The sequence below is a fragment of the Stegodyphus dumicola genome, chromosome 7 (assembly GCF_044657685.1).
Source record: "Stegodyphus dumicola isolate Sdum_Otavi_A_Nest chromosome 7, ASM4465768v1".
Classification (NCBI taxonomy): domain Eukaryota; kingdom Metazoa; phylum Arthropoda; class Arachnida; order Araneae; family Eresidae; genus Stegodyphus; species Stegodyphus dumicola.
The window spans coordinates 174,437,188-174,450,102 of NC_140774.1; the positions used below are offsets into that span (position 1 = coordinate 174,437,188).

Here is a 12,915-nt window from a genome sequence, read left to right on the forward strand (position 1 = left end):
CAGTATATTATGCTAAACATACTTAAAATTATATGCATATCAAGTAATAATTAGTACATACTATGTATACATCAAGTAAAAAATTTTTAAATCCTCATAACTGAATATCTGAAAAAAGTATCAATTTTAATTCCAACATGCTAAATCTTCAAATATTGTTTCCTTTCTTAACATTTTCTTGGTGTGTTTTCATTTTACCATACCTTACTACATTACACATGAAAACGTATGTTGTTGGGCAGGTACACATTAATTATACTGGTTTTGAAAAGTTGCATCTTTCCAAAGTGTAGTGGAATTTGAAAATGGTTGAAAATTGTTGCGAATGCAGATGATAGTTTACAAATATTATATGTTATGGTAATCATGACGGTTCAAACATAGGCTAATTAGGCAGTCATGGAATCAATGAATAACTTCTGCAAATATTACATATGGCTGCAGCATTACTTGGCAAGACAATATCTGCCAGTACTGTGCCCTGAAGACCTGAATGGACTATACACTCTAGTACCAAGTGTTTGAGATTAAAGTGTTGTCATCAACATCATGCAATGTTCTGTTCATGGGTCAAAATTGTCCTGGAATCAGATGATAAGCATGTATAGATCTGAATAGAACCAGGCACACTGAATCAGACCCAGAATATCATTAAATATCGTGCATTCGAAAGTTGTAGCATCACAGTGTAGGCAGGAATTTTAATGGAATATTGCACTCTGCTGCACATATTTAAAGATAGTTCTGCAATGACTGTGTGGTATTAGAATGAAATGATATTAGGTTCTGCTTTCTCCTATTAGACCACTCGATTGTTCCTGATGTCCTCTATGGATGATAACGCCAATCTCCATCAAGACATCATCGTTAACAAATATCTGGATAGTGACAGCCTTTCTCGTATGGAATGGCCAACATATTACCCCAATATTAAACACACTGAAAATCTTTAGGATGTCTTTGGATGTTTTGCCTTTCCATGCCTATCTCTTCCAGACTGCTGGCAACTGTCTTAGGAAGAATGGTCACTGCTATCATTTGCAATAGTTGATCACCTGATTGAAAACATGGACAATCACTTTGAAATTAGCATGAAGGTCTAGGCTGATCATATTCCTTATACAGTATGTTTTATTTTTTATTGTTAGCTTTTAAACATTTGTTAATGATCCAAATGTGACATTATATAATTTATGAAAATTAAGTATTATTTCCATCTTTGCATATAATGCTTGTTTTCTTTCCCGCACAAAACTTATTTTCTACTTTCATGCGTGATTTGGTGTTAATCAAAAGCTTTTATTTTCCATTTTAATTGATTTTACCACTGCGGAAACCAAGGTACATTATTTATCATGTAAAAATAAACTTTCGTCATGCACAGCTTTCAGTGAGGATATTACCATTTTGTGAGAGAATTACTTGTTGCCTATTTTATACATGATACTGTATACTTTTACTGCTTGTGTTAAGATAAACTGATGCAGATTGGAGAAAACAATTTAAAAAGTGAAAAGAAGAAAATATACAAAAATTTCATGGGCATTCTATATAAAAAATAAGCAAGTTAGCTTTATTCCTATATCATTATGTTAAATTAAATCAGCATAAAAGATGTTAATGTATGACATATTAATTATATATAGTATAAAGCCCGAAATCTGGACCTTCAATATCTGGACCTCCGAACCACCAGTCCCCCCCTAAAATAATAATAATAATAATAAAATCCCCTTCCCCTTACAAAGTTTTGGAATGGAGAATATAATACTTCTCAAATGTTTAAAAAAAATTTAATTTTAATTTTAACAAACACGTATAAAAGTAAAAAAGCAAATTTAAAGCCAAAATAATTTTTAAAAAATTTTTTAAAAAATGTGCAAACATATAAAAGATTTAATTCTCTAACTACCTTGCAGCAATGGTGCAAAGAATATTTAATTAAATTTATATTTAAATTAAATTTATTTAATTAAATTCAATTTATTCTTTTGAAACAAACAATTAAATTTATTCTTTTGAAACAATTTTGAACTACATCATCAAATGGATGTAGGTGTGCAGTAACTGAGATCCCCCAACACTAATTGAGATAAGTGAAGCCGTAATGTTGCCATGTGTACATGTCATCTTTACTAAATTTAAAATGATGATCTAAAATCCAGAAATTTCTGAAATTACCAAAGTTCCAACAATTGCAGACCTTGGGCTTTATACTGCATTACGTAATAAATATCACATAAATATTAATTTTGTAATGTTTAAATATAGAATTATATACTTTCATCAATACTAAAAATATTTATCTACAGCAGAACTTATTAAATTCAATTCATAAATTTAAAAAATATATTGATTCAGCTATATATATATATATATACCTTTCCAACAGCTTCATTTCCAACTAATAAAAATTTAAATTGTTTCTCCCCAGAAGAATATTGACTATTAGCCATCTTCACATAAAAACAATAATATTTTGCTATGCAGGAGGTGACTCCATTTTCTTCTAGTTACATACAAACTCACTAGAATAAAATGTAAAATATTATTTTCAAAATAATTACATATAAGAATTATACATGGTAAAAATTCCAGCATTTAATAAAATTCAATCTTTACGTTTATTAATAGAAGTCATTTCCTGAAGAATGCTCATAAAAAGAAAATTTTGAAAATAAAAGGCTGATTTCTATTCACTATTATAAATTTTAAACCTACAGTAAAAATAAAAATTTGAATTTGTAGAATGATTTTTTTCTCCTTTGACTGAGCCTGTAAAAGTTTTGAAGAAGTTCACTAAAGGATTTCTGCAAAAATAAAATGATCTTCTGAATCTGCTACAGAACTAAAACTGTTATAGAACTTCTAAATCTATACAAAAATATCAAAACACCTTAAAAATTTGAGTAACCATAATAAAATTACAGGAAATTTAATGAAACTAATAATAATTAGTGATTTTCAAACAATAAAAACAAGTTGCGATTTTGGTTTAGAAAACTGAAATCAAAATTAAAAAATTTACAAGCATTTTTTTTTTAATTAAACTTTTTTTTTTTTTTTTTTCAAAATAGTGATCTGCCTTTACATTTGGCAGTTATGGCTTTTTTTTTTTTTTTTTTTTTTTTTTTCTTTTTTGGTTATGTGTGGGAGGGATGAAAAATATCTATGGTAATAAGCAAAATATCATTAAAACTGGTAAACTATACTGATATTTAAAAAATGACAATATTTGGCATAAAGAACATAATACAATAGATTTGCTTATAAGAACAGTATGCAGAAGAGGATAAATAAATCACTTACTTCCAAAAGTTAATTTAAATAAAAGAAAATTAAAAATCAAGAAAACCTTCCTCAAAAACAAAAATATATGTGAAAAGACTTTTAGTGCATTACAACAGTAGGTAAACATACATATATTTTTCTTCATACTCTAAGAATGTTTTAAATTAAAAACATATCAAAAAATACTTTTCCCATAAAAAGACACGTAAACAACCATGATTGATGTAGTTTTTGTTATTAAATATGCACATTAAACAGGAATTTAAAATAATTTAATCAGTTGCAACAGTTAATCAGTTATTACATATATTATGCTATAACTTCTACAGTTTAATTTATGAGATTTTATAACTTAAAATATTTAAATTATACTGCACATTATGCAGTAACTATTAAAATTTAAATATGTTCTACAGATTCAAGATTAAGAAAAAACAATTTATGAACAACCTCCAAGAAATATAAGCAGATTAATATATGCACAAATAATATTCAATTTATGATTACATATATTATGCTATAACTTCTACAGTTTAATTTATGAGATTTTTATAACTTAAAATATTTAAATTATACTGCACATTATGCAGTAACTATTAAAATTTAAATATGTTCTACAGATTCAAGATTAAGAAAAAACAATTTATGAACAACCTCCAAGAAATATAAGCAGATTAATATATGCACAAATAATATTCAATTTATGAAAGACACTTTACATTCATTAAAAATGAAAGATGATAATTAAAAGACAGTATTATCCAAAATGTGATTCCATCTTTATGTTTCTTTATGTTATGCCATTTTAAATATAATAATTTTTTTTTTTTTTTTTTTTAGTAAAAACTTGGAACATTTCAAATGCAGTGCAGAAATCTTAAAATTAAGCAATACTAGGCTTAATCAAAACACAAAATTTACATCCAAATAAAGAAAAACTACTGTTGAATAGCTACCAGAATTGTTCCAGACATTAAGAACAATTAAAATGCTAATGATTACTGCTTAATTTTTTTTAAACCACACTTTAAATTTCACAGTTACTTGCCCTCCCCACTTCAACTTTGCATGCACATTTTTTTTTTTTTAACTACATATGATAATACATTATATGTGGCAAATAATTCATATTTTTAAAAGCTTCATATGTATGAATGTTATGTCAGTGCACTTAACACTCCATACTTAAATGGATTTCATACTAAGTTCTATATTTTGAATGCATTCATTTTTTTTTTTTAGTACAAAAAAAATATACAAAATTGTTTCATGCTTACAACTTTTAGTTGAAAACACAACGTAATTTTAAACCTCATACTTAAAATTAATTTAAAACTGACAACAGATAGCGCACTGAGCAAATCAAATATACGCCAAGCTTCAGTTTCCCTGCAAAGCCCCATATACACAGCTAGGTTTATTTGATATACGAATAAAACATAAATTGAGTATTGAAAATAACAAGTAATTTTATTTTCTGATTAAATTAAAAATATTATATTACACACGTTTCAAAAGTACTCCAATGCACACGCACGTTTCATAACGCTGATCACATTTATTCACTGTAACCTACGTATTTCACTGTTTACATCATGGAGGCGCAAGTCACTCCGAAGAAGAAGGTAAAAAAGCCAGGAGTAATTTATTTAAATTATATTCCTCGTTATATGACTGTTAAAAAAGTTAGGGAACATTTCTCAGAATTTGGAGAAGTTCGTAGATTGTTTCTGAAACCTGGTAAGTTATTCAGTCTGTCTCTTTCAATTACGTTTTAACTTTTGAAATACTGTAAGCTAGCAGAAAAACGGGGTTAATAAAATGATGTTCAAAATACATTCATAATCAGTTCAATAAATGTGCAACTATAGTCTGAAAATGAGTTCGGACAAAATCTTACGTGCTTTCTCGACCAGTGAAAGTGACATTTTCTAGTAAGATAGGAGCGAAAAAGATGTCCTCAGTCATTTTCCAAACAGAGGAAGAAATGTGAGCTTTTCAAAAACAAACATTTCATTAACTTGAATCATATGTGATGGAGACTCTAGACCAGGAGTCGGAAAATGTTTTTTAGAAAGGGACGGTTTGCGAAAAAATTTAGCCTCATTCCAAGTAGCATACTTGACGATATAAATGTGTAATTTTCACAAAGTAAAAAAAAAAAAAAAAAAAAAAAAAACTCATTTTTTATGTTTATGAAACCGTTTGGAAGCGCAGTAGGAAAAGAAGAACCTCTGCGTTGAAAATTGGCTCAGCGATTCCAGAATATTGTTCGCCATTGCTGTTATATTTATGTATTCTTGGGCAGAGGAAGTGATGTTCATGAAATGGTGCAACAGCTTAATATGCATGAAAGTGTTTCAATTGACTGGAACAGTTCTACGCAATAAAATAATAATAATAAAAATAAGGATTCTTAAAAATATTCTTAGGAAATGGCATGTGATTTTGCTGTTTATTTTTTTAAGTTTGCATTTCATGAGCTTGGAAAAATTATAGCTGAGATCTTGGCACAAATCTAAAATTGCCAAATATTTTTGGAGGCTACTTTTGGAAAGAAGTACCAAGTATTTTTACTAAGCATATTGTTTGTAAAAATAAATGTGTGTAAATTGTGTCTAAGAACATATGACATAAATATATTATTTAGGATTGAACAAACATATTTACTTGTATTTTTATAGAAAAAAGCAAGAAGCCTGGTAAACCTAGTAAGTTTTTCAGTGAAGGTTGGGTGGAATTTGCTAGCAAGAAAGTTGCAAAAAGAGTTGCTGAATGTCTTAATGGAGCTCAGGTTGGAGGCAGGCGTCATTCTCCATATTATGATGCTCTCTGGAGCATAAAATATTTACATAAGTATGTATTTTTTAGACTGTTCATTTTTATGAAAGTTATTTTTCTGAACTATAATAGTACTAATTTTGTATCAGATGCATAATATTTGGCATGAGATACATCATATATTAATTAAAGTAATGCTACAAATACTTACAAAATTATCATTTGCTGTTATAAATAAAATATATTTGACATTATGTCATTTGGATAGGTTATTAAAATAAAATCAAGCCAAATGTGGCCATCAAGGTTGTTGGTCATTATTTTAGAATGGTACAGTAAATTTAATTAAAGAACACTGGTGCCTCATCTACAGGTTGATGGTCACTGGCAAGCAATCCATAGATCTCTGGTATGGTGAAATATAAGTAAGTTTATATAAGTAATTAAATTTAAATTAAACCAAAGACTGTAACTGTTTATTAAAGTTGTAAGTCACTATTAACCTACAATTTGATAATCACTGGCACTCTATTCATTGGTCACCAATGTATAGCAGTCCAGCAAATTTAAATAGATTTTTAAAATAAAATTTTTTTGGAAGGGCATATACCTGAGGCAGTTAACGCATTGGCTGAGCAAGGTGAATACACATGATCCCAAATCCATACACCTGCGGCGTGTATGGATTTGAGTATTTTCTGATCATCTGTATCCCTGGTTTTAACATTTAAATGAACTGCAATGTTTTTAGCATATTTTTTAAGAACAGTCTCACTGATGCTGAGTCCCAAACTCGATGTTCTCTTTACCATGGTAAACAAGCTTTCTTGTGTATAGAGGTGAATGCACTAGAGAGCTTGTTTAGCACATGAGAAGGAAACACAAAATACAAGTTTTCCTCCAAGCAGACGACACCTTAAAGCCCTACATTCACCTTTTCAGGGATGCAGTTGGCCCTTGGTTTATTTTTATGAATTGCTTATCCACATAGGGCAAATTTGGTGGATGGTTTTCATGAAAGTGAGGATATTAATTAGATGAGGTCTAAATCTCAGAAAACATGCCTAGGATGCCTTTAATCTTCCAGCATGCGCGCTTGGCAATTTCACATAAGCATGCGCGCGTCGTATTTTTTATGACATCTGTTATTTTACCATTTTGGGCACGAAAAACGACATAAATGAGTAAATATTGATAATAAATTTATTAAGAAATAAAATATTAATCTTATTATTGCAAAATACAAATGATATCACATTGAAATATAAGTAAGTTACTTTTAAGTTCTTATGTTAGTGAGATGGAAATGCAATGATGTATTTCATTATAGAAAATTTAAAATTTGTTATTCAATAATTATATTTTAAATCGAAGCTAATTTTAATATTCATCAAAGATAAGTATAGACAATAAAAAAGGAAAACACCTTGGTAAGAAAAAAAGTAAGTTTAGCCTTACTTACTTCTGCAAGGAAATTTACTTCTTACTGGTTACAAAGATGCACTTTAAACTAACTTTAATGTCTTTATTTCTAAAAAATAGAAATAAAAGAAAATAAGGAATGAAAATCTCTATTGTTCTCCCATCCAAAGGTTTCCTTGTCTTCCTTTTCTTCATCAGATAATTCTTGAAGAACCGAGTAAAATCAGCTGCTTGCACTTATTTTTTTGCCATGAAAACCGATATAAAATTTACAGAGCCAAATGTATTCAAATTAAAATAATACACGGCAATTAATAACACAAAATTACAAAATATTTGAGGGAAAAAAATATTTTCCGAATTTTAAAACACAACCATGCCCGTGACGTAACTTTTATGAAAAAGGTGCCACGTAGCACAAAAGCCCAGCTAAAAAACAAAAAAAGTCAAATGACTTCTTGTTGGCACATTTCATGATGTGAGAAAGGGTAGAAAGGAGGAATAGAAGTGACATTTAGATGTCTCAGCTTCGAAATGCGAAAAATGTGCATTAAAAACTAAATTTGTCGTAAATTTTGCACATACGTGCGTGCTGGAAGGTTAAGAGGGAAACTGCAATTTGCTTTTCCCTCTTCCAGAAATCTCCTGGACCTGAAAATAGTGTTGCTGTAAAGAGTAGGACCAACTGCCTCAGGGACTCATAAACCAGCTCATTTTCAATATGAAGTCACATTGTGAGAGGTATAGGACTATTGTTAGAGGGTATCATATCCTCCTATTAGCTTCCTTCTCTGTTTGATCTTGCAGTCTTTGTTTTAGATCTTATTATTTAGATCCTTATGTATGATTGCACAAGTGTACCATAACCTGTTGTATAGTATATTTTTTGTTATTGTACCAACCTATATCCATACTGAATTTCATTGAAATCTATTTTTAAAGTAATTTTCAGGTATGAAAAGTTTCTTAATTATGAACACTAATATATAAAATGCATTACAGTTCCCAGATTACACACTGAATCTTTAAAACTACAAACTTGATTTTATTATTATTAATCTCGATATTTCCAAATTTTATCTTTAAACAGATGGTAACTTTCCTGTAATTTATTGATATTATAAGGAATAAAAATTGTTCCATTCTCATAAATCTTTCTTGTATATTTCTTGTCATATAAATTAAATCAGAATTTATCATTAACTTTTTCTTTAATCATTCTATTTAGAAACCAACTAGGAGCCACAGCTACAATTACTCTTCTTAATTTGCAAATCAAATATACATAGGGTGCTAATTCAGTAGTCAAACAAGAAAAGTCAGCGTTATATTTTCAAAATTTTCACAGGACTAGTTTCGATGGTTTTACTGAACCACCGTCCTCAGCTGCAAAACCGCAAATGACCGAGATGGGATATAATGATTAGATAAGATGAGAAAGCCTGGACAAGAATAAGCAAGTGGCACCATCTGTTGATGAATCCAGAACTAAAACATAATTTCTTTAAAGGCCGAAGGCAAAGATGGATTGGAATTAGGATTGTTAACTAGAACAGAGAGATTTTTTTGAATGTGAAATGCCTCTAGAAAATCCTGTTCTCCAATGGAAGATGTTTTTTGAATAATTTTGGCAGCAGAAAAATTGAAAGTGGGATTTTCGGACCAACAAAGTTGAGCAACAGAAGACTTCTGTGTTTCCTTTTTTCTAACATATGCCACATGTTCCTTGACGCGAAATGTTACGCTACGTAGACGATACTTTTACCCTGTTTGAAGGTAATAAAGATGATTTAAATAAAGTTCTTTCAACAATGAATTCTATTGATCCTGCTATTCAGTTCACTTTTGAACTTGTCATCCGACTAAAAAAAGTTAGCTTCATTTTATTCCTATGTTTTCCGTGCTCTTCAAGTTTGCTCCTCCAAACTATCCCTTGATGAAGAACTAAATTATTTAAAAGCAATAGCTATTGACAGGGGCTTTTCACCTAACATTATTAATCAAGCAGTTAAAAAATTCTCATCTCAGCACACTAAAAGGCACACTCTTGTTTTAGGAGATTATAAAAATTCTGTTGTCATTCCCTTCTTTCCATCAATTATCTATAAAGTTGCACATATTTTGCAGAAATTTAACTTTCTGCAATGGGTCATTTATTCTCCCATCAATAAAATTTTAAGTTCCATACTCAAGGACCCCATTACGGATATGAATCCCTGGGGTATTTATAGGATTCCTTGCCAGTGTGGTTTAATTTACATTGGCCAAACTAGGAGAGCCTTAAAATTTCGCATCAAGGAACATGAGGCATATGTTAGAAAAAAGGAAACACAGCAGTCTTCTGTTGCTCAACATTGTTGGTCCAAAAATCACACTTTCAATTTTTCTGCTGCCAAAATTATTCAAAAAACATCTTTCATTGGAGAACTGGATTTTCTAGAGGCATTTCACATTCATAAAAATCTCTCTGTTCTAGTTAACGATCCTAATTCCAATCCATCTTTGCCTTCGGCCTTTAAAGAAATTATGTTTTAGTTCTGGTTTCATTAACAGATGGCTCCACTTGCTATTCTTGTCCAGGCTTTCTATGTTATCTAATCATTATATCCTATCTCGTTTATTTGCGGTTTTGCAGCTGAAGATGGTGGTTCAGTAAAACCATCGAAACTAGTTCTGTGAAAATTTTGAAAATGTAATGCTGATTTTTGTTGTTTGACTTCTGAATTAGTATTTGTTTGGCATGTTATTGTGTTTTAATACATAAGGTGTCTAAACTTAAATGTGTTTATCCATTTGACATACTTTATTGAACCCCACTGTTATGTAAATTTCATTACAAAATAATAGCTGCCTCATAAAATATTAATGAAGTAGCATACTTACCCATATCATTCTATCCTTCACTCCCTACTTTTTTAGCTTTCAATTTAGCAAGATCTAATTTAAGATAGTATTATTGTAGTAGTAACAATCTTTATTGTAAATAATTCTAAATTAAAAGAGTAGTGTTGAAAGTACTAACTGATCAACAGTATACATTTTAAACCATTTTGCTTAAAAATCAAATGTGCTAACATTTTTTAAGCCAACTTTAGAATCTACATAAGATCTTTTGCCATTATCAGATGTTAGAGTTTTTACATATTGTTCTATTGTTATATGCTGCTATGTTATTTATTGTTAGCAGTTTATTTTAGAAAATCATCAATTCTAAATCCAGGAAATAGAACTGCTGTCAAACCATATTATAATGAACTTCAAGGGACCAGATGTTTGGTTCATTATATCTGATCTGTTGAAGAAAAAGGATTATCTCACAAAAATATGTAAAATTTGAATGATAACACACACAGATATACATGGATACACATGCGTATAACACATACAAAAATATTTTTACAAAATGGATTGACATAGTCAAGTTTCAGTTTTTCCATATGGCATTAGAGTAGACTCAAGGGTAGCCCTTGTATTATCGTGAAGTTGTTGTTTCATTTATCGCCAAGTTGTTATTTCATTTATGGTAGCCTGAGTAGTTGAATGTTATGGAAACCCTATTATGACGTAATCATTTGCATCATTCCGGGAAATTTTGAATCATGGGATGTTTTGTAAGGGCTTTCGTTACGTGTGTGTGTGGGGGGGGGAGAGAACGTCGCAGTGCGCAATGAATTGGAAATTGATCTGTCAGCACTATCCTTATCTTCAGGGCAGATGTTTTTATTTAGCTTATAATTCCTTACTAAATGTAGTATCTCATCTCAATGTACTCCGTCTTTCATATGATTTAAATCAAGTTCCTCGTCATTATAATTCGCTTCCGATAGTGAAGAAAGTGACACAGAGGTTATTGAAAACGAAAAAATTTTGATTGACAAATTAGTCGTTATTCTCGACACATCAGTTATAGGACTTGAACAGTGGAACTTTGTAACTAAACAAGAAATTATGTCTGTTTAATAGAATTAAAGAGAAAGTATTATCACACGAAACGAAGCAACTTAAACAACTTACATTGAAAGAAATGTTTAATAAAGTAAACAAATAAATATTAAGCTTTTCCTTTTTGTAAATTTTGATACCCTTTAGATCATAATTGTTCTTTATTTCATAAATTACGGTTTCATATTTTTAATTTTATAATTTCTGCATGCCATCTTACCAGATTTAAACTTATGATCTATAATCCGGAATCGCCGAAGTCCCGACGAGTCCGGATTAACAACTTTTGACTGTATTTCAATGTGATATCATTTGCATTTTGCAATAATAAGATTAATATTTTATTTCTTAACAGATTTATTATCAATATTCACTCATTTCTGTCATTTTTCGTGCTAAAAACGGTAAAATAACGGATGTCGTAAAAATATGATGTGTGCATGCTCATGTAAAATTGACAAGCACGCGTGCTGGAAGGTTAAGCACATAGAAAATTAGATGGGACCTGAAGATTCGTCCATTATATCTGGAACTTTATTATAATGGACTTTGATTATACTAATTTTATCAACTGCCAAATCTACTAGCACAGAAAATGCAACGTATGTTTAATTTTTATATGTGTCTGCTTTTGTATGTACAAGAGCCATTTTTCTATTTCATACTGAAAGAAAGTATTTTTTTCTAGATTTCAGTGGAGCAATCTCAATGAACGAAAAGCATATGAGAAAGCTAGAAAAGAACAACGAATGCGAGCTGAAATTGCCCAGGTGAAACGGGAAGTCAATTTCTATACTAAAGGAGTAGAAAAAATGAAGCGACTGAAAAAACATAAAAATGATAATGAAGTAAATGTTACATTAATTAATCAAATACTTTCAAAACCTTTTAAAGCCGAGGACAAAGTAAATGATGATATGCAAGCTACAGATGAAAGAAATTCTCTGTTATTAAGGCAGGTGTTTGGAAATAGCAACACAAATTAATAAATGTGACTTATTTTTTATATATCTTGCATTTTGTCATTTATAAGAAATAAATATATACATACATATATATATATATATAGTTGGGATGTGTTTATATTTTTATTTAACTGTCGTAATCTTTATATTACCAATTAACTCGTGCAATTCAGGTGACTATTAAGTCATTTATTTTAGAGGCAAAACTATGAAAACTATTTTTATTTAAAAAGGAATATAATTTTAAGTTTCTATTACCCTGGTTATTATATTTTGCATATTCAAATAGTTTGAATCACAATTGTCAGAAATTAGGCTTATATTATTGAAATTTAAGGAACACTGTTTTCTTGCTAGTTTAACTTTTTGAGCAGCACAGATTTTTGGATTTGTCATGAAGACCTGTATTTATGCAGCACTTATTAGCTAAATGTATATAATTACATATTTTTTAACCTCTATTTTCATTAAGATTACATTTATATTATTAAAGAAAGTAAGAAATCAAAATATC

The 12,915-nt window shown here is 29.6% G+C and overlaps 2 protein-coding genes across 7 annotated transcripts in view; one reads left to right on the forward strand and one right to left on the reverse strand.

Annotated features, from left to right (window-relative positions):
• LOC118205212 (ras-related protein Rab-28-like) overlaps window positions 1–4,874 on the reverse strand; it is a 26,306-nt gene extending 21,432 nt beyond the window's left edge. Inside the window, exons 1-2 of one of the 6 annotated variants that reach the window (XM_035377507.2) lie at window positions 4,800–4,874; window positions 2,382–2,528 (exon numbers count right to left, since the gene is read on the reverse strand). In XM_035377507.2, the coding sequence (XP_035233398.1) occupies window positions 2,382–2,456 (75 nt within the window). In that variant the 5' untranslated portion in view covers window positions 2,457–2,528; window positions 4,800–4,874. Of the gene's footprint in view, window positions 1–2,381; window positions 2,529–4,010; window positions 4,129–4,247; window positions 4,464–4,568; window positions 4,704–4,799 lie in introns of those variants that run through there. The other 5 variants (XM_035377505.2, XM_035377509.2, XM_035377504.2 and 2 more) reach the window with 5 other exon arrangements.
• On the forward strand, window positions 4,865–12,444 carry LOC118205213 (activator of basal transcription 1-like). The gene is made up of 3 exons (XM_035377512.2): window positions 4,865–5,031; window positions 5,976–6,147; window positions 12,125–12,444. The coding sequence occupies exons 1-3, from the start codon at window positions 4,887–4,889 to the stop codon at window positions 12,420–12,422; spliced, it is 615 nt and encodes a 204-aa protein (XP_035233403.1). The 5' UTR covers window positions 4,865–4,886; the 3' UTR covers window positions 12,423–12,444.
• Window positions 12,445–12,915: the final 471 nt, after the last annotated feature.

Bases quoted from the DNA above. Each gene is read 5' to 3' on its own strand.
- LOC118205213 (XM_035377512.2), top strand. From the start codon at position 4,887: ATGGAGGCGCAAGTCACTCCGAAGAAGAAGGTAAAAAAGCCAGGAGTA. The intron at 5,032-5,975 runs GTAAGTTATTCA...GTATTTTTATAG, and splicing joins TAGATTGTTTCTGAAACCTG to AAAAAAGCAAGAAGCCTGGT. The intron at 6,148-12,124 runs GTATGTATTTTT...ATTTTTTTCTAG, and splicing joins AGCATAAAATATTTACATAA to ATTTCAGTGGAGCAATCTCA.